Source organism: Silene latifolia, chromosome 10 (genome assembly GCF_048544455.1).
Source record: "Silene latifolia isolate original U9 population chromosome 10, ASM4854445v1, whole genome shotgun sequence".
NCBI classification, from domain to species: Eukaryota; Viridiplantae; Streptophyta; class Magnoliopsida; order Caryophyllales; family Caryophyllaceae; genus Silene; species Silene latifolia.
Genome location: NC_133535.1, coordinates 158,689,119 through 158,710,579, shown reverse-complemented (window position 1 = coordinate 158,710,579; position 21,461 = coordinate 158,689,119). Strand labels below are relative to the sequence as shown.

Here is a 21,461-nt window from a genome sequence, read left to right as displayed (position 1 = left end):
TTGTTTAAACCCTAATTTGGGGGTTTGGGGGTTTTGTTGTCTTTTACGATTGTTAGTAATTGTATGATCATATGTTAGGAGGAGGATTCGTAGAAGAGGAGTTTTGATAACAAATTTGTTGAGACCGTCTGATTGTATTGCATTCCAGGTAGGGTTTCCCTACTCAGTATTAGTCACATGATGTGTTGGCTGTGATTTGTGATTGTTGAATATTATCGTACGAGTATTGTGACGGTTGTTGGGTTTGATTGCTGATTAGTAGTTGTGATTGATTGTATTTGTCTGTGTTATTCGGGGTGCGTCCCTAGCTGAGTGGAGTCACTTGCGGGAGTGGCTTCACGCCCATTATTCGCCTTATGTGGAACCCGCCACAGAAGGGATGTGCACATTAATGGATTTGGGTTTATCGCTCGATGGAGATGAGCGGGGTTTAGGTGGGAACGGCTGCGGTCCCCCACTGGCGGCGAGGAGTAACCTGTTGCGATGAGTACTCTAGCAGGGCTACACACTTTATTGTGTAGTCAGTATTGTGGAGTTGGTGATGGAGTTCGGAGTATATCTGTGACGATTGAGCTGTGTTGTGTGTTGTTTTGTTGAGTTATGTAAATTGTGTGATTAGTACTGACCCCGTTTAATTGTTTTGAAAACTGTGGTGATCCATTCGGGGATGGTGAGCAGTTGTTGAGCAGGTATGAGTCGAGATACATGGGATAGCTGGGATGTGTCGCCATCAGATGATAGAGTCTTCCGCTGTAGTTTTGATAGTTTTTAGACAGTTGTTTGGAGATCATGTAAACCATATTTTGGCAATTGGTTTTGGATTGTATTTACTCACTTAAACATTATGTTATTTAAATGTTGTTTCTTCATTGTCTTTTGATTATCATTGCCTCGGGGAACCGAGATGGTGACATCTTTATACTTGAGTGGTCCTGGTAAGGCACTTGGAGTATGGGGGTGTCACACATTTGCCAGCGGTGTTTAATGTACTAGAAAATGGGGATATATATTAGTCCATATTGATTGTCGGCATATAATCTATAATTATAGATGAGCTCATGAACTAGAAGCTCAGTTAAGTTATGAATATTGGAAAATAAAAATATACAGTTTACATTATCGAGTCATTGTCATGTGTATTTAGAGATTATGTTTATCATTTGCATCTTAGTTTTAATATATAATTATTGCATTGTTTATTTTTATTTTTTTTTACAGCTGTAAAGAAAGAATTTATACAGGTGGCATTTGACTCATATGGTTAAATGCACTTATTTTAGTAATACTGAAAACTAAGACGACAAATTAACTACATCGGGAAATATAGATGTGTTGATGGCGTACGGACGGCTGAAAACGGGAGTCTACTTCAATATCCACCGCAATCTTGCTAGAATGATCAGACCCGGCCAAATGATCGAAGAAGTCTTTACTCATCTTAGACGAAAGAGTTTCGGAGAAATACCTGCAACAAGACACAAAAATGTGTCTCGGAGATTCATCCCCTTGGCTTTGATACACATCGTCTTGAACCTAACGAGATCCATGATCCATAAAAAATGAGCAAAGTGCACTTGCGCCAAATGGACGTAGAAAGAAAAGGCGGAAAGCAGGCCAAGAAAGTCTGCCTCCAGTGGAGAAAAAAACTCATACACTTTGAAAAACAATCCCAATAGACATGGACTTCGAAGCCAAGAAGAGTGAGTAAATAGGCAAGTAGCAAAAGAAGTAGCCACTTGATCAGTCCCCTAACCATAAACATCCCGAAAAGCCGGAGAGAGATGAGCACAACACGGACCGGATGTAAAGCTACCATCATCATTATTAACACGAAACTAAACTTAAAACCATCGAAATTATTAACGAGATAAAGCGAGACACGTAAAATACCCACAAGGAAATTAGGCGACAACATAAAAGTTGAAAACCACCGTATCCAACCACTCCAACACCATTGCCACCCCAACATGAACCAACCCAAACACATCTCATCCAAAAAAGACCGCACAAAACTCTGACCCGCACCCATCACCGACACACAAAACCAAAAACCAAAACCACACACTAGCCTACCGCGACGGAAACCACGGATAAGGATCGAAAAACACAACCACCTTGCAAACACCAACAAACCATCAAAAGACACCCATTTCACCAAATGAAAACTCCCAAGGCCACCGCCTTACATGCAAAAAGACAAACCTAGAGACACAAACACAAAGACACAAGACATGGGACCGATTGGTGGGGGAAATAGGGGATCACCAATCGGTCCCAAACTACCCAAAAGAGTTATGCTCACCGACAACCACAATCGGACCCAGCCCAGAACCGACGGAAACAAAGCCGTCACGCAAATCAAAACTGACAGAAAACAGAAGGACCTTGCTGAATCCAGAAAAAACGCGCGGCCAAATCAACACTCAAGCACGACAAGAAACGAACAAGAAGACCAAATGACCGATAAAAACATGCTAGAGGAGTTAAACCAGGGGTGGGGGAAAAGGGGAACACCCATAGGTTGCATGCAAGGTCTTGGTGACAGGACAAGGGTCGGAGGGACAAGAACCTCGTGGTCATAGCGGCAATCACCGAACCACACCGATAAACAAACGGGAAGCATACCAAAGTACGCCGAGAGGGAGGCTAGCAACATGGTGAGAACAAACAGCCGGACTGCTGGAGGATGTGAAGTGATGAGGTCAAGAGGACGGAGGAGGAGTGATGGATCGCCGGAGAAGGGCCATGGATGGACCCAACTCCAGTGAAAGGGTAGAAGAAGAAGGGGGAAGTGTGTGGAGAGAGGCGGCGACAGCTACAAAGTTAGTTTAGGTTTTTTTTTGGGTTTTCTCTCTCTCTCTCTCTCTCTCTCTCTCTCTCTCTCTCTCTTACTCTCTCTCTTAACTTTCAGATAGGAAATGGAAGTGAGAGAGACAAATGCAGAAAGACGCATTGTTTAATTTTGTTGTTTAGAATTAGTTACATATTATATGCATGCACATAATTAATTATATTGTTTTAGTTTGATGAATGTTTAAATGGAGAAATATATTTTTACTCCAACAAGGATAACTCCCTGTAGAAGCCTCTTAAATGATCATCATATGACGATGCTTGATCAATTGAGTTTTGAGAACTCAGAATTATATATCAACCTCTACGACACAATTGAAAGGTTAATGTGATTATTTCCATAGTGGAATATTTAAACTCCTCTAGAGTTTACTTGAAGAATATTACTATTGTCTCAACCCGAAATTTGAGCATATGAGAATTCAGATTTAAATGAGATTCTTGCTAACATGTGAAATTAAGTTATGGTCCCGAAGTACCATAACGAATGGAAAATAATATAATCAAAGTATGCAATGAGAATATCAATCCATACATACGTGGGTTAGCAAAAAAAATCGTTCAAAGATATTAGATGATTTATTCAATAATTATCGAATTCATTCTCTTTAAAGACGAGGAATTAAGAAATGATGGCTATACTCTTTTTCCCTTCGATTAGGTTTTTTGCCCCAACGGTTTTTTTCTAACAAGGTTTTTAACGAGGTAACACTAAGCGCATTATTACGCTATAGTGATCATGGTTGTTGAGATGACAAGTTGTTCAGGATTATATAGTGTTATATATCATCTATTGAGGAAACAATATGAAAATTATGAAGGTATTATTTGACATGAAGATACAAGAGTTATAATGAAATGATTATATATAGACTGTGAGTACTCCACGAAATATGATATCGAAACTGTCATGGATTTCTATTGACCGAAGATTCAAGTTTTATTAAGCACAATGGGTACTATTTCAACGATCGAGAAGTTATGTTCAAGCATCGATCATTTCACGATTTATCAAGTTATGTAATCATCAGGGGGAGTAGTACGCGCTGTATTATTTTTCCTTAGCCATGGTTTTTCTCACTATGTTTTCCATGGAAAGGTTTTCCATAGAAAGGTTTTAACGAAACAGCTTGTTATGCGTGTTTGAAAATTAGTGTACTCTTTTTTTCATCACTAGTGTTTTTCCCACAGGATTTTTCTAGGATGGTTTTAACGAGACATCTTATTCAGTGATGGACATCCAATGGGGAGTGTTATGAAATATTATAGTATAATATTATATGGATGTGCATATTTTAGAATATTCTAAAGTGTATTATCTTATGCAAAATTTTATCCTCATTGTACTTGTATATATACTCCCTTCTAATGGAATAATATACGGTTATGTCTTCCTTACCTTCTCTCTAACTTATCTCTAAATATCTCTCATCTCTTTATTTCACACCACCTCACACTTGCTTTAATGAAAATTGAATTTTGTTGAAAACTTGTCGATAAATTATCGAGTTGAAAACTCAGAAAAATTACGAAATAGATTTTTAATAAAAAAAATGAGTGAGATATGTTAAAGATAGATAAATGATGGAGTAAAAGAGACTGAGATGAGGAATAAATGTAAATCATGGCTGGATAAAGTATTTTGGTTGTAATTTGTAAAGTTGAGAATAATGAATTGGATAAGTGAAAAGTGATAAGAATGAGTGGGATGAGGAACAGATTTGAGCAGGAGATGGTTTAAAGAAGATGGAGTAACTAATTTAGGACCCGTGCAAAATTGCACGAGCATATATAAATGAAATATAAAAATAAGTTTTAAATTTGTTGTAGTTAAAATATTGTATTAGTGATAAGAATTAGTGGGATGAGGAAGAGATTTGAGCAGGAGATGGTGTAAGCTAGAGCTGGTCATCAGCACGGGCTGACCCGGCCCGATCCAGACCCGACCCGCCTTGACCGTTATTTTATGCAACTTGGCTTGACCCGGCCCGGCCCGACGTTAGCCCTGGCCTGGCCCGGGTCATGAAATTCCAGCCCGACCCGTTTCTGGCCCGCCATTTTAGCAAAAATAAAAAATAAAAAAGTGTTTTTTGTCCAAGACCACCTTTAATATAAGGTCGTTCGTGAAACACCACCTTTAAAAAAATTTTGGCATTTTGGTACCTTTAAAAAATAAAAATTGTAAAACACAACCAAACTGTCGGAGTTTGACCAAATTGAAAAAAATCCGGCGTTGACTTCGTCTTATTAACATTCTCATGCGTCATTTGTAATAATTTTAAATCAAAACCCAAACTTCTTCAACGCCACACTGCTAATCTCCCTTCTTCCATCTTATTTTCTTCATCTCCTTCATCGCACTCTTTCCCTCTTCACTCTATCATCTCCATCATTCGTCATCTAGCTCCTGCTTTATTAACAAGTCTTCTTAATGAAACTTAGATTATGGTTGCTTGCGCATATGTGCTTTCAATGCATTTACATTCAAACAATTTAACATATCCTCAAATAAATTAAGTGTGAAAAGTCCCACTGGAAAATAAATATATGTGTATTAATTTCGGCCGGAAACTGGGAATGATTAAGGATATGTGCTTGGTGATTGAGTATATGTGCTTTCCTTTTCCGGTGGAGAGCATATGCGCTTTCAATTGCTTGAGTAAGTATTTGTTATAAGATGAAGTTTCAGTTCCCTATTCATTGTTTCTCATCTCCGTCATTCGGCATATACCTTCTTCCCGTATTTTGCTTCTTTTAATGATGTCTTCAAATGTGTTGGAGTACTCACATCGACATTTGATTATTAATGTATGTTAAGTGAAATGTGAGGCCATAAAAGAGAAGAGAAGACAGAAGATAGTGAAGAGGAAATGAAGGGAAAAACTTTGGTGGGAATATAAGGGGGAAAATGGAGGGAAACTGCCGGAGTTTTTACAATAATACCCAGTTTCCGGCCATTCAGTGGTGTCTTACAATTTGTTTTTTTTAAAGGTACCAAAATGCCAGAAAATTTATTAAAGGTAGTGTTTCACAAAAACCTTTTTTATAAGGTGGTGTTAGACAAAAAAAACACAATAAAAAAAATAAAATGGTAAAGCCCGCCAGCCTAGCCCGGCCCGCCCTTGGTCCACCTCAGGTCCTGGCCCGGGTCAAGCATATCCCAGTCTGTCCTGGGCCCGACCAAGCCCGCCCCATAGCCTGGCCCGGGTCTGAACAAGAGAGCCCAGCCCGCTCCATGGCCGGCCCTAGCCCGGCCCGAGTACAGGTCTAGTGTAACTGTGTAAGGAGTATGGAGCAATTCGACATAACACTTCTAGTTACGAGGCATCATGCTTGTTCGACTTGGAATAAATTTGAAAGCACTACTTTATTAATAAACTCCTCACAAATTCACCCAAACTACTTAATTAACAGTAAAACCATTTATCACTCACATCAACCGACTTCGGTTAGTACATGATGGAGTTCGATTGAAAAGGATGCAAGTAGCTTTGTTATCATACGACTAGTTTAACTACACCCTCAACAAGATGGAGTTCGATAATATAGTTGAGCAGACATAACATAAAATTGCAGAAAAGCTACTAAGATTATAGTCACAGAAAGCCAGCCTACTGAAGCTTCTTCCATTACTACCTACCATCTTCTCCTGAAAAAATAGAGAGATGAGAAAAAATAAAGGTCATCATATTGAAAAGGCAATTTAGATCTATCCATAAGAAACCATAAGAAACAAAAGGAGTTAAAGACAATGATCGTGGTATGTACCTCATGTTCAAATGTTCAATGCATCACAACAAGACTAGTTTTTCTCAGATCTTCGAGCTGCCTCACCCAGGAATATCCTCTTCTCCTGAATACATAACATACGAGCTCAGCACCAAAAAATGTAAAAAAAGTTGTCTACTGACACCTTATTTTCCACTTTATTTTCTATGTTGTGGGAAAAAAGACTAAAAAAAACCACATTTCAGTTTTTTTTTATTAGTGCTACAAAAAAGACGACAACTAATTTGATTATAATTGTAATCACTAACAATGAAGGACCTAATTAGATGGGTGGTTCTTCGGCACATAAATGGAAGCCAAAGAATGTCCCCACCAACAGTTCTCCGGGCATGCCAACATGAAATCGATCGCCTATAACAAATTACAAATTAGGTTTGTCACCTTCCTGGCAGGTTGTCCACATTTCAGTTCCGGCTATTTGATTTTCATTTGCCACTTTTGTGACTAAACGACAAAGTTCTAGTAGCCTAGTATAGGAGAAGAAAGAAGGGTCGCAAAATTCACTTTAGAAAATAGGATTATTTAATGTAAATACTCCAAACTATTACTGATCTTCTTAAATTACTCTAAACTACAATATAACTCACAATATACTCAACTATCACCACCCTCATCTTTTAATAGAATTGTCCTCTTTCTAACCTGTAGCAGCAGGTTAACTCTAGTTACAGGACCCACTCATGGTCCTCTTCATTGTATTTCATCTTCCTCATTCATACTGCAATTTCCCTCTATCAAAATTTGATGGAACACCCTCTATCAATAATTTGAAGATATTTGACATTAACTTACCAAAAAAAACAACCACCAAGAAATGGTAAGAGAATCCAAGTCTGAGACAACAAGAACCTACTGCACCTTGAATTCACTCTCTCCTTAACCCAAATAGTAGAAATTTCGGAAAAAAGAGTCAAAAGGTGAGATAAATTAAGAGGGTTTTCTCTTATTCCAATCTTCTATCTATCATACAACAATCAAGCGGAAACAGAAAGAAAAATCAAACTTTGTTAATTTAATTAGTTGAAAGAAATTGAAATGGTAAAAGACGAGATCCACAAATAGTTGGAAGAAATTGAAATTGAAAAAGGCTCTTTGGAATTTGCGTAGGCCAGGTCTTTGTTGTCGATTTTGCGTGTTGTTTATTGGTGGAAATTTGGTTTGATTGATTATTTGAGGTTTTCTAGTCTTTGGTAATGGAGTATGGGTGCAAACTATGTATCGGACCTTGGAGATTAAAAGGGGATGTAAAGGGGCAGTGCCTGTGGCAACGTTGAGGCTTGCTTTGGTCGGCGACAAATCGGGGAGAGTGACGGGTGGTTTTTTTAGGGTTTCACTGGTGGATTTTAGTGATGAATTGAGGCGTTGAAGGGTTGTGGATGGTAGAGGTTGTTTAAGATATGAGATGAAGATGAACTAAGGTAAGGGATGAAAATGAAATAAGGTAATGAATAACACAAATTCTTGGCAACGACTTGTTTATCGGGTAGCCGGTCACCATAGATCATTTTGAGAAGAGAGTATTAAAAGTTGGGTATATTTTGAGATTTATTAAAGTTTAGAGTATTTTGAGAACACCGCCTATAGTTTGGAGTATTTACATTAAATAACCCTAGAAAATAAGGTAGAAACAGTACGCCAAACATCCAAAACAGTCACTCACGAATGTTTCCGAAGATAATAAAAGTGCACCAGAAATACTTACAGATTCGGAAAGCTTTTTCCATATATTAGAAGCACACTTCTTTGCCTGATAGAAGATGAACGATTAGGGATACCAGAATGAATAAGAAATATGGCATAAATTACTAGAATGTTAACATTACTAACCCTGGAATAATTCCAGTTCCTCTGGCTCCTGATTTGCTCCCTTCAAGATTAAATTGATAAATTAATATTTAAAATCACTCCAAAAAACATGAAAAATTATACACCCTTTGTCTCGGTCATTTGTTTACCTTTTACATTCTTTGTGAGTGATATTTTATTCAAAGGTAAACAAATGATTGGGGAGAGGGGGAGGTACTTTACTTTATTTGCAGAAAAGATAGAATAACACGACATTCAAGTAAATTGCATACACCAAAATGCAGAAGGCACGGGTTTGAAGATTGCCAGAAACGATTCTGTTGAAATAGAAAGCATGGTAAGTACATAATATGAGGTAAAGCATCATTTATCTTTCTTCGAGAAATAGAAAGACAAGAAACTAACCCAGAATTAGTCATCGGAGGTGGTAAGGTTAGCCCCTTGAAAACATCAAGTCCCTTCTTCTTGGGGGATACCTCCTTATCAGTCTCCGAACTTTTTGATGTCGTCTCTACGAGCAACAAATATCAAAGGCAATCAAAAACAAAGACGCTTAGCAATACAATAGCCTCAAGGAAGTTAGTAATTGAGGATGAATCTCACCTGAGCCAGGGACTTTGTCAAAAGAGAGTATCTTAGTACCCAAACTACCGACTTGCAACCAGAATTTTGCCTCGTACGTAGCAATAACCCCATCCTCGTGTTCGATACTAATGGTGAGGTAATAGTACAAACCCGTAACAACCTGGACATTCAGGCTCATCAACCGTCCAGGTCCAACAGGAGGACTTTCCTGTTAGGTTAAATAAATTAGCACAAAAATCACAAATTAATCAGAAAAAAATAAAAGGATATTCTACGGTGTACCGTCCAGTTTTTTGGTTTTCTATGTTGTACCCTTACATTTTTTTTATATTTTACATTGTACCCCTAAACTTCTTAATTATTTCACTATCACGACCTCCTTTAACTCTCCATTAACTTTATTAATATCAAACAACCGTATCTTGATCTTTATTCTGACTCGTTAATATTCTATCACTAACTTATGTGAAAAGTATCACAAATCACTTTTCATAAGCTTAAATTACTATTAAAAACCTTAGTTATGATTCATGAAATGATAATGGAGATTTGATGAATTTCTAGCTAGATTCATATACTATTTGGTGGGTTAATGGTTAATTTGGCGAATTAATAAGTAAATGAGTAGGTTATCGAGTAATTGGAACGTTAAATAAAAGATTTAATAGACCAATTAAGAAAATAACATATCAAAGACATTAAATAAGGTCATGGTATAGACTAATGTATAGTGTTAAGGGTACACCATAGAATTTCAAAAATATAGGGCTACAATATAGAAAACCGAAAAACTCGAGGGTACACGGTAGAAAATACCAAAATAAAAATAAAACCAAGAACTCGTACCATGGTGTGTTTATATTTGTCGATGATCTCAGGAAGTAGTTTCTCTGCACGTTTCCAGTATTCGGTACCTTTGGCTGCAGGGGTTATACGCCCCGTACCTATCACCGACGCAAAGTTTCGCAGATTCATTCCTAATCGCCTAAATCAATAAAAAATAAAATAAAATTGGCATTCAATCGTTCACACAATCACATCCGAACAAAAAGACATAAGCGACGAGCATAATTAACCTTCCGCCATTAATAAATTAAAAACCAGAAATTCAAGCTCCGATTAAAAAAATAAACAATCATAACACAACTATCAATGATTCGAAAATAGAAAAGTATACAATTATAATCAAAATTAGGTTTCAGGTGAAGCAAGAAGCGGCGAAATACCTGGACTGAAGAGTGATTGCGGTGAGATATTAATCGAGTTTTTATTTTTGGGAGCTTCAATTTTGGGGAGGACGATTGTCTTATAGGGTTCTTATTTTTAGATGATTAAATAAGCAGAGATAAATCCTTTTATATCAATACTATATATTAAATCCAGAAACCAAGGGATTTCAATGTAATTAAAGAAAGTTATACAAATTAATTATACTATATAGTTTTAAATCACTAGCACCGTGTGATGGACCCGACTAAGGGATCTCAATGCAAATATTATATAATTTGGGTTAAAATTAAATTATATAGAAGCTTGATAATTTTCCTAAACATTTGTAAGAGACTCAAACATGGTCAATTTTCTTAAAATAAAATACTTAATTAAGATGGTCAATTTCAAGGATACCAAAAGAAAGAAGATGCTTGGTAATTTTCCTAAATATTTATAGAAGACTAGAAGATGGTCAATTTCCTTAAAATAAAATAATTAATTAGTATAAACATGCACACTTATGGTATTAATTATTAATCATCATAAAATTATATATTAAATTTAAAATCTACGCAATTTTATTAAACTTTATAGTTTATTAGATGTATAGAGATGTTAATTATTTAACATACAAAAATATAATAAGTAGGTTATAAATAATTCAAGTTAGATTCCATAATATATAATATTGCATATATGTAATAATTTATATAAATATATAATCCTCTTAAAATTGCATGCCTAAGTAGTAAAAGTAATTTCGTCAATAAAAAAAAGAATTGTAGTAACATTGGATATAGTTATATGATAGTAATCACTCATTTGAATAGTAAAAGTAACAATATTATCACGAGATTAGTGAAAATGGTAGAAACAACAGCGAGAGTAGTGAAATAATCAATAAATGCGGCAATAGTGAAAATAACAATAATTACGGCGGGAGTAGTGAAATTATCAATATTAATGCGCCAGTAGTGACTATAAAAATAATTACGGCGGGAGTAGTGAAAGTAATAATGATTACGGGGAAGTAGTGAAATGTTATTACTATTGTTTCATTAATAAGAGTAAAATATTATTAGCGGGAGTAGTGAATTTGTCTCAAAATTTATTTCATCGTAATTTTAGGATATGTTATAGAAAAATATATTAATGATAAATTTAAGAGTTATGCAACTTTAAGTAATTTTATTTAATGAAAACAAATTTAATGGTAAGTAGAGGTAGCCCGGGCGAAGCCGGGCACCAATACTAGTTAATCGAGATTTGTAATACCGTCTCAAATCGGATTTTTATTACTAAAACTAGTTTTGAAACCCGTGAAAAATCACGGGTCCTATACAAATTTTCTTTTTTTATTAATACTACTTGTATAAAACAGATTTTGATTTGGAAACATTGCAGACGATAAAATAGGATGAAAATTATGAGATTGAACATAATAACACGGTAATATAAACAATAATAATATGAGATTAGTGGGGAATAGAGGCATATCATGAGTAACTTTTCTTCTCCTCTATTAACAATCTAGTAAATTAATGGGATTTAGGCATTTAGTGGAGAGTTTTTTTGAATGTATATGTTGAACGAATGACGTTGCTCATTGCTCTGATGATTCATGATTTATGCTAACTCGTAAATTTAATGATTTGCATTCTCAATTCATCATACTCAAATTAAATAGTCTAATTACATGTATATAGACATAAGTTGTTTATATAGAAATCAATGATTAATACTTATACATGGGTTATGTATTATGTAACTTCAAGATATTGGTGCTCCGGAGATTGAAGATTTTCTTAACCGCCAATTTACCAAAGGCGGTCAAGTTTTTTTCCTTCAATAGGTAAAAGAAAAATAGCCTAACAAAGTGAATGAAGTAAGACTAATATAGTAATTGAATACATTGAATACGTGTCTCTCCATTTCAAATTTAATTATCATTTGATGTTTTTTTTTTCTCTTGTAAGAATATCCGTCGATGTTGTGTCGATACTATCACTATAACTAAAAGGCCAAGAATAACTAATAGGCTAAAAACCTTAGCATAATTATTGGAACAAAAATAGATAGGCTAATATCAATTAAAATGCTCCTCAATATGGTGATTACTCCATTCACGAGCTTCAGATTTGATCATCCATATGAACACATCCTCCAACATCAAATATCGTGTTAACTGATATTGAACTAATATCTAAAATAAAAAAATTGATAATTCTTAAATTGTGTTCTGTACTCACCGATTGTCATGTATTAATAATTAAAATAGGAAAATCTCCCAAAAAAAACAGAAATTCCAAGAAAAAAAATGAAAAACATCATGTTACCTCTTAAAAAATCCACATACTTGTCGATTGTCATTTGCACGTATTGATCTCCAAGTATGTCATGTTCCTGAAAATTCAATCAATTGTACAAATTAGTATTATACCAAAATTATTTGTACACAAAATACAAAATTGCATAAGATATACCGAGTATATGTAAAATATTATCAAATGAGTTTTGTATTAATAATTAAAATAGAAAAATCTCCCAAAAAAAGAAATTCCAAGAAAAAAATGAAAAATACTATGCTACCTCTTAAAAAATCCACATACTTGTCGATTGTCATTTGCACGTATTGATCTCCAGGTATGTCATGCTCCTGAAAATTCAATCAATTGTACAAATTAGTATTATGCCAAAATCAATTGTAAACGAAATACAAAATTGCATAAGATATACCGAGTATATTTAAAATATTATCAAATAAGTTTGACCAATATAGTAAAATCTTATAATGGAAAAGAGAACATGAGAAAAACGAATGAGCTGTAGGCTGATAAAAAATTATAAAAAAAAATGCATGTCTATTGTTGTGCTCATGAAATAAACATTATCATCTCAAGAAAAAAAAGTAGTAACTAAGAAGTCATAATATCAATAAAAGATTTAAGGTAAACTAAAAATATGAATCATTATAAAGAAACTTGAGAAATGAGTTATAGAGAAAGAATATGAAAAGTATGGTTAAATGTTTGTGGTGAATTGAATAAAGTATTGAAGTGGAAGAAGATAAAAAGTTTGTTGTCTTCTTTAAATTTTTTTAATATTGTAATTGTAAGAATAAATATTAGGGGACATAAAAGACAATAATGATGATATGATGAGACTTGTAATATGGCTTCTTGAAATCATGTGGTTATATCAAATGTCATTTAAAAGTGTACTCAATGTTAGCCTTTTTATGCTATTTATTATATAGATTTTAAAGAAATAAATAAATATGTACTTTAATTTTATGAGTTGTGTTAATATGAAAAAATTTAACCGATTCACTAACATCTATGTTCTCTTCCAAAAATTTCAATTAAAATGTGAAATATAATTGTAAATTATGAAACTTTTATGTGAATTTTGGTAAATTACATCTTTTTTTTGGTTTTTTTAGCTCATCAAATCTTTACTATATACATTTAGTTTAAGAATATTAATGATGTCTTTTGATTTTCTTTATTTGTATGTTACACAATATGTAGTGACTTTTTTGTAAGTACTTTTAGTAATCGTTCAATTTTTTTTAAGAATCATATCAAATAACCAATAATCTAATAATAATTAATAAATAATAATTAAACAGTCAATAAAAATTAATGGAAATTAATGGGGTATAAAGTATTAAATGCTAATGCCATGTGAAATTAAATTAAATGCTTTAATCTAGCCTTTTAACTATATTGTATAGATTTACTTAAGTATTTACAGAATTTGTTTGTAAATTACTTAAATTAAATAAATATTTTCTTTTCCATATATTTTATATTTTCCAAAACCTTATCTTTTACGTGAAATAATTTCATGAACTAAATACGGTATTTCTACCCTTTTAAAATTCTATTATTAGTGTTTAATTTCACTTAAGTATTTACAGAATTTGTTTGTAAATTACTTAAATTAAATAAATATTTTCCTTTTCATATATTTTACATTTCCTAAGAAAATATTTTATATGATCTTTAATACTTATTTTTTGATAAATTAGTTCTGTAAAACATCTTCTATATACAACAAAGTTATAGTAACAATAATAGTGAGTTAATGCCTTTAAAAAAAAGTAGTGAATTAGTGACAATACAATTTTTTTTATTTTCAACTTCATTTTTATTCTTCTTCGTTCTTAATTTCTTATGTATTTAATTTTTTTTATTTCGAATACATATAATAGTACTCCATATGAAATATCTTGAAATTATTAACTTATAGTTAATGCGTATTTTTTTATTGTATTTTTTTTTTGAGTTAATTAAATTTAAATCTAATGGAATATGGATGGATTTTTAAAGTAGATAAGTGAATTAAATTAATGCAATATAATAATAAATTGGATAATCCACGTCATATTAGTTTGCCAAGTCACATGTTATTGTATACGTGGCTTTTTTTCATCCAATGTGGCATTGTCTAGGTGGCATTTTTAGGCTAGCCTTTTAATAGTATTTATAGATATAATTGAATTATTATTAACCAATAGAAAAAATACACGTGGATTAAAATTAAATGCTTTAAGTAGGCTTTTAACTATATTGTATAGATAGATAAAATGTAAAAAAAAAAATAACATAAAATGTGGCATTTAAAATTGCTTAACATGACACACGTCAAATAATAAATTACTCATCTTATCTTTTTATTATATTGTGTAGATACTAATAGTTAAGTCATTTATCATACTAAATTTTGAAAAAACAATTAATTTGGAATAAATTTTAAAGGATAATTAAACAATAAAAGTGGAATGAAGAAACTCTCATTTAAATTATCCTTTACGTGATATAATTTCATGAACTAAATACATGGTATTACTACCCTTTAAAATTTTATTATTAGTGTTTAATTTACTCATGTATTTACAGAATTTGTTTGTAAATTATTTAAATTAAATAAACATTTTCTTTTCCATATATTTTATATTTTCCTAAGAAAATATTTTATATGATATTTAATACTCATTTGTTGATTAATTAGTTTTATAAAACATCTTCTATATACACACAAAGTTATAATAAGTGAATTAGTGGCAAATCTGACAATACAAAAAAAAAATTGTTTTCAACTTCATTTAGTCTTCTTCGTTCTTAATTTCTTATGTATTCATTTTTTTTATTCCGAATACATATAATACTAATCCATATGAAATTTCTTGAAATTATTAACTTATAGTTAATGCGTATTTTCTTATTGTAATTTTTTTTAGTTAATTAAGTTTAAAGCTAATGGAATATTGATGAATTTTTAAAGGAAGTAAGTGAATTAAATTAATGCAATATAATAATCAATTGATAATCCATGTCATATTAGTTTGCCAAATCATATTGTTATTGTGTACGTGACTTTTTTTCATCCCATGTGGCATTGTCTACGTGGCCTTTTTAGGCTAGCCTTTTAATAATATTTTATAGACTTGATCGCCTTCCAATTCCTTATTATTTTCTTTCTTTCTTTTTTCGCATAAGTTGGATTAGGCAAAAAACAGTAAACAATCCCTTAACTTTGCTACGATGTGAGATTGAACTCCTTAAGTTTATTTTGTAGCAAACAACCTAAAGGTGATCATGGGTCGGGTTAGTGCGGGCTTGGGCCGGGCCTTTCTCACAAAAGCGGGCCATTTTGCGGGTTGGGTCGGGCCAAATGCGTGGGCTTATTTAGCAAGCCCAAACTTGGTCCTTGTGTGCTTATGGGCCTAAATGGGCTTTTTTGGGCCCTAAAATTTACTACTTACCCTAGGAAATAATTAACGTAATACATTTAGTTACAACTTTTAAAATATACATAGTGTATAAAATTGTACAAAATTTGATGAAATGCATATGAATTGCTCTCTAAATAAAATAAAGACAAATATCGGCACTTTAGAATGTTTAATCATGCATTTGTAGATATAATTTAGGTTATGTATACTTTATTTTATAAATCTAAGAAAATATACTTGAGTTTGTAAAGAGTTGGGTATAACTTTAACGCTACTTTAATATGTTTTATTAGACAAAACAACAACTCTCCTATAGGACCGTCCTATAGTATAAGACGGGTCCAATAGAAGAAATGAGCCCAATAAAATGAATTTGGGGATTAAAGAAACTCTTGCCCAACGAGTCAACGACCAAAGGCACCTCAACCTTTTCTCCTCCGTTGTCACTAGGGATGACAATGGGTAGGGTCTGGGGAGGGTCCGCCTAGACCCGGACCCGACCCGATATTTTTCCTTTGGACCCGTACCCGACCCAGACCCGCAAGGGTCTAAAATTTGAGGATCCATACCCGGACCCTATGGGTAAGGGTAGGGTCTGGGTCTACCCGCGGGTCCGAGTTTCAGTCACTTTAGTAACAAAGATTAACAGCAATGGGTCTATAATATTAAAAAAAAAATTCATACTACTTTAACATTATGAGTTTATTAATCTGCCGTTAATAGTGGTTGTCGGTCGCCGGCTATTAAAGAGGTGGTTGTCAGTCGCGTATCAGTGCTGTGGTGGTGGTTTTCTTGTGTCAGTGGTGGAGTGGTGGTATTGTCAGAAGAGTTTGGTTGAGTTTTATCACTTTATGAGATGAGGGAAAAGAAAGAGACTTTAGTTGGGTTTCTACACTCTGCCAGTATGAATTCAGAAAAGTTGTAATTTTGATTTTTTTTCTTTAATAAAGGGTCGGGTATGGGTCTCATAACTTAGACCCGGACCCGAAATATTTTCTGAAGACCCATACCCGACCCATACCCATTGGGTCTGAAAAAATGAGACCCATACCCGACCCGTTAGGGTCCGACCCTCAGGGTCTGGGTCGGGTCCCCGACCCACTGCTATCCCTAGTTGTCACGGACTCACGGTTCCCGTCCCCACCACCTTCGTATTCTCCGCTCTATCACCTCTACAACCACATACCCAACCACAACTACCTGCTCGCTCTCCACTACGTTCGACCAACCTCCTTCTTCTCCTTAACAAAAAAGATGAAGGTCGACAAACACGGGGATGTCAATCATCACCAATCGAGCAATCAGGTTTAGAAATTGATTTTAAAGCACAATTTTTAAGATGAAAGTCCCAACTTTTAAATTTCTAACAACGAATTGTTTTAACTTGAGTGTTTTTTTGTTTGTTTTATGTTTTAAAATTTAGAACTTTGAGTTTAAAGTTGAAAATAATAGATTATAATATCAATTCATACCTTGTTATATCATCAATCAAGGTTTTCTTTAACTGCCAGAAAATTTAGTTTGATAAGAGCAAGTACAGTGGTAAGCGACAATCAACTAGCTTGGCAATTCCACCTCATCTTCTAAGCTACTAACATTCTAAGCTAATAAACTATTCCAATGGTTTATTAGCTTTTATACTAGCTTGATTGGACCCACATGTCAAATTAATTTTTTTCTAAACATAAAAAGACTTAATGAATTTTATTTTGCAAATTAAAAATACATGTAATAAATACGAGAAAATTGATTAGCGCTTAGCGGAGTTGTTGCGGTCGAGCAGCACCTCCAATTAATCGATCAAATGGGTTGACTTCCAAATGTGTTCCACTAAATCAGCTTTTAGTTGGTGATGCAAATTTCTATCTCGGATGTTTGCATCCCTAGAAAGAAAATTTCGAAAATCTCCAACAGGCCCTTGTTGAACATCAATAGTATTGGTTTCCGAAAATCCACAATGATTAAAATTTCTCGAGTATGTATGTCTCTCATCCTCGACAGTCATATTATGCATTATGATGCACGCATCCATTATGTCATGTAACGTAGATTTATGCCAACACTGAGCGGCCCCACGGACAATTGCAAAACGAGCTTGAAGAACCCCAAAGGCTCGCTCGACATCTTTTCTTGCGCTTTCATGTTTTTTTTAAAGCAAATTCTCTTAGGATCTTGCGGGTGTGAAAAAACTTTTAACAAATGCGGCCCACTCCGGATATATACCATCTGTAAGATAATATCCCATGTTGTACTCTACCTCATTAGCGGTGAATCGAACCTCTGGAGCTCTTCCTTCCAATTTCTCTTTAAACAAATTTGATCGACATAATACATTGAGATCATTGCTTGAACCAGCAACACCAAAATACGCATGCCATATCCAAAGATCCACCGAGGCTACAGCTTCGAGTATAATTGTTGGATGGCCATGATCACCTCGAGTGTATTGCCCTTTCCAAGAACTTGGGCAATTCTTCCATTGCCAATGCATGCAATCAAGACTCCCGAGCATGCCGGGGAATCCATGACATTGCTCGTGCATATGGAGCAAGCGTTGGACATCAGTTGTAGTTGGCCTTCTCATGTACGTATCCCCAAAAACTTCGATAATGGCACGACAAAATTCTGATAAACATTCTATGGCCGTGGTCTTGCCAATTTTGATGTATTCATCGACCGCATCGGCAGGAGCTCCATAGGCTAGTATTCGAATAGCCGCTGTGCATTTTTGAAAGGGTGACAAACCCTTTATTTTTGCAGCATCGACTCTATGTCGGAAATAGTTAGTATGATTACCAAGCCCTTCTACTATTCGGAGGAACAGTTCCCTCCGCATTCGAAACCTTCTTCGAAATATTTGCTCCGGGTATACTGGTTCGGGTGCGAAATAATCACGATAAAGTCGAAATGCATCGTTTTCACGATCACGAGGAATATACGTTCTTGTAGGATACTTAATTTTTTGAAGCAAGTAAATACCCATTTCATCGTTTGTTTCATCCCAAATGTCATCATCCATTTCTTTCATCCAATCGGAAGAAGAAATATCATGAGTTTGAGACATATTGGTATTAGGTAATGTTTAATATTGATAATCAAGGGACTTGCTCTAATTAATAGTCTGAATTTGAAAATCGACATTTTTAATTTGAAAGCTTGATAAGATTTTTCATCAAAATTGAGTCTTTATTTGTGTTTCATTTTGCTTTATATTTGTAAACTATGGTTTTTAGTTTAAAGACCATTAAATTTAGTTTGATAATTTAGTGTTTTAGAGTTCTAAACTTCTAATAATATTTTTAGTTTGATAACTTAGTGTTTTATGTTAAAAATACATTAATACCTATGGGGAAGGACTCCGCGGAATGTGATCAACATCCATGGCGAAACAGACGGTTGTTTGGAGGGTTGGTTTGACGTTGGGGTGGGAGATTCAAAGGGATGCCATGATTTAGGGAAATAGCGAAGGGGGAGCAAATAGACCAAATAGTGGAGAAGGTGAGTAGGAAAGAAGTGCGTGATGTTGTTTGGACTGGTTTTAGTTGGGCCTATTTTTCGAAGAAGGTATTATTAGAGTTAATGGATTGGTCTTATGGTATAAGACCGTTTTATACAACAATTTGTATAAGACAAAATATTCATTATTAATAAATATTTGCCGGACCGGGCTAAATTTTGGGCCAAACGCTTGGCCCAAACCCACCCCCAAAATATTTCGGGCCTTTTTAGGGCGGCCCATGGGGTTTTTTGGGCCAAAACTAAAGGCCCAACCCTTCAAAAAAGTGGGCCGGGCCGGGTAGAGCCAATGGGCTTGGGCCATTTGATCAGCTCTAAAACAACCCCCTTAACTTTGCTCCCAGGTGAAATCAAACCCATTTTATTTTTCCGGTCAAAATTTCACCGGATTGTCAATTTCTCACCAATATCTCATGTTGCTTACATATTACTATTAAAATTTCACCCTTTCTACTTCAATTTTGATACATTTCAGAGCGCAAGAAAAATTACTCGTACTAAATATTAGCAATACGCCGCTAAAACAGACGAATTTTGATATGACAAAATAAGATTAGAAATGCAAATGTTGGTGCCGAGTGGATGTCAGGGAGATAGAAAAGCAGATCAAGAGCACAAGCGGCACTCTTTTGAAGCACGCAACTTACCGAGACGAGAAAACCCTGTCAAGGGGATTGGTGCGTCAACAACCTAAACCCGAACGCGAGCCTACCTGTTGAATGTACGGTGACTTGATAATTGCTTGAAAGTGTGCTACTTAATAAGTGTCTTTGCGATTCGCTGCTTGCAAATAGCTAGTTCAAAGTCAATGGCAATCTTTGCTCGATGCTAACAGCGAAAGTACAAAGGGTGAAATTTGATTAGTAATATTTAAACAATATGAGATATTGGTAAGAAATTAACATCCGGCGAGATTTTGACCGGAAAAATAAAAAAGGCTTAATTTCACATATGAGCAAAGTTAAGGGGGTTGTTTGCTACAAAGTAAATCGAATCGAATCGAACTTAATGGAGTGAATCGAATCGAATCAACTTAATGGAGCTGAATCGAATCGAATCGAATCGATTCAATCGAATCGAATCGAATCAAATAATAATAAAAAGATTATTATTATTATTATTATTATTATTATTATTATTATTATTATTATTATTATTATTATTATTATTATTATTATTATTATTGTTATTAAAATAATAATAATAATAATAATAATAATAATAATAATAAATATTATAATAAAAATAATACCAATAATAATAATAAATATTATTATAATATTATTCATTAATAATAATAATCTAATAATAATAATCTAATAAGATATATAAAAAATAAAATATTAATATATTAATAAATAAAGTAATAATAATAATAATATATTAGTAATATAAATGATAACATTATTAATAATAATATAATATATTAATAATAATAACTAAAAAATAAATATAATAATAATAATAATAATAATAATAAAAAAAGCGCGCTAGAGAGAAGATTTTCTCTCTCTGGGTTTTCTCTGTAATTCACCATTGTTACAGACCTTCATCCAGCTTCCATGGCGCGCGGCAGAGGTCGTCCCCCCAAAGGAAGGCCACCATTGGATTCGCAATCTTCTCCCCCAACTACTGATACTACTTTTGTGACCAATTCTTCTACTGACGACGCTAATGATCTTACCCAGGTAACTCCGTCTCGTCAACCCATTCTTCTTAACGACTTAATTGTTGCTGCTGTTCACTCTTCTTCACCAACTAATTCGAATTCCACCATTAGAGAGATTAACTCTGTGAATGTGATTACTCATACTGCTACTGCTACCAATTCTTTGAAAGATCAAGATTCTGTTGCTACTGGTGATGTTCCGATAATTTCTTCCCCAATCTTGACTAATGTTAACCCTAATTCGGGAATTGAGGGGAGCGCTACGATTGTCTCAGCTAACCCTAATTTGGG

At 34.0% G+C, this 21,461-nt stretch overlaps 2 protein-coding genes across 2 annotated transcripts in view; both read right to left on the bottom strand.

The window, feature by feature from the left end:
* The window catches only part of LOC141606623 (uncharacterized), a 116,933-nt gene that overhangs the window by 71,358 nt on the left and 24,114 nt on the right, over window positions 1–21,461 (bottom strand). The window lies entirely within an intron of this gene.
* On the bottom strand, window positions 6,196–10,399 carry LOC141606603 (uncharacterized). The gene is made up of 9 exons (XM_074425803.1): window positions 10,260–10,399; window positions 9,880–10,018; window positions 9,052–9,241; window positions 8,854–8,959; window positions 8,721–8,765; window positions 8,470–8,509; window positions 8,345–8,389; window positions 6,622–6,706; window positions 6,196–6,502 (listed from the first exon to the last, which is right to left on the bottom strand). The coding sequence occupies exons 2-8, from the start codon at window positions 10,006–10,008 to the stop codon at window positions 6,656–6,658; spliced, it is 606 nt and encodes a 201-aa protein (XP_074281904.1). The 5' UTR covers window positions 10,009–10,018; window positions 10,260–10,399; the 3' UTR covers window positions 6,196–6,502; window positions 6,622–6,655.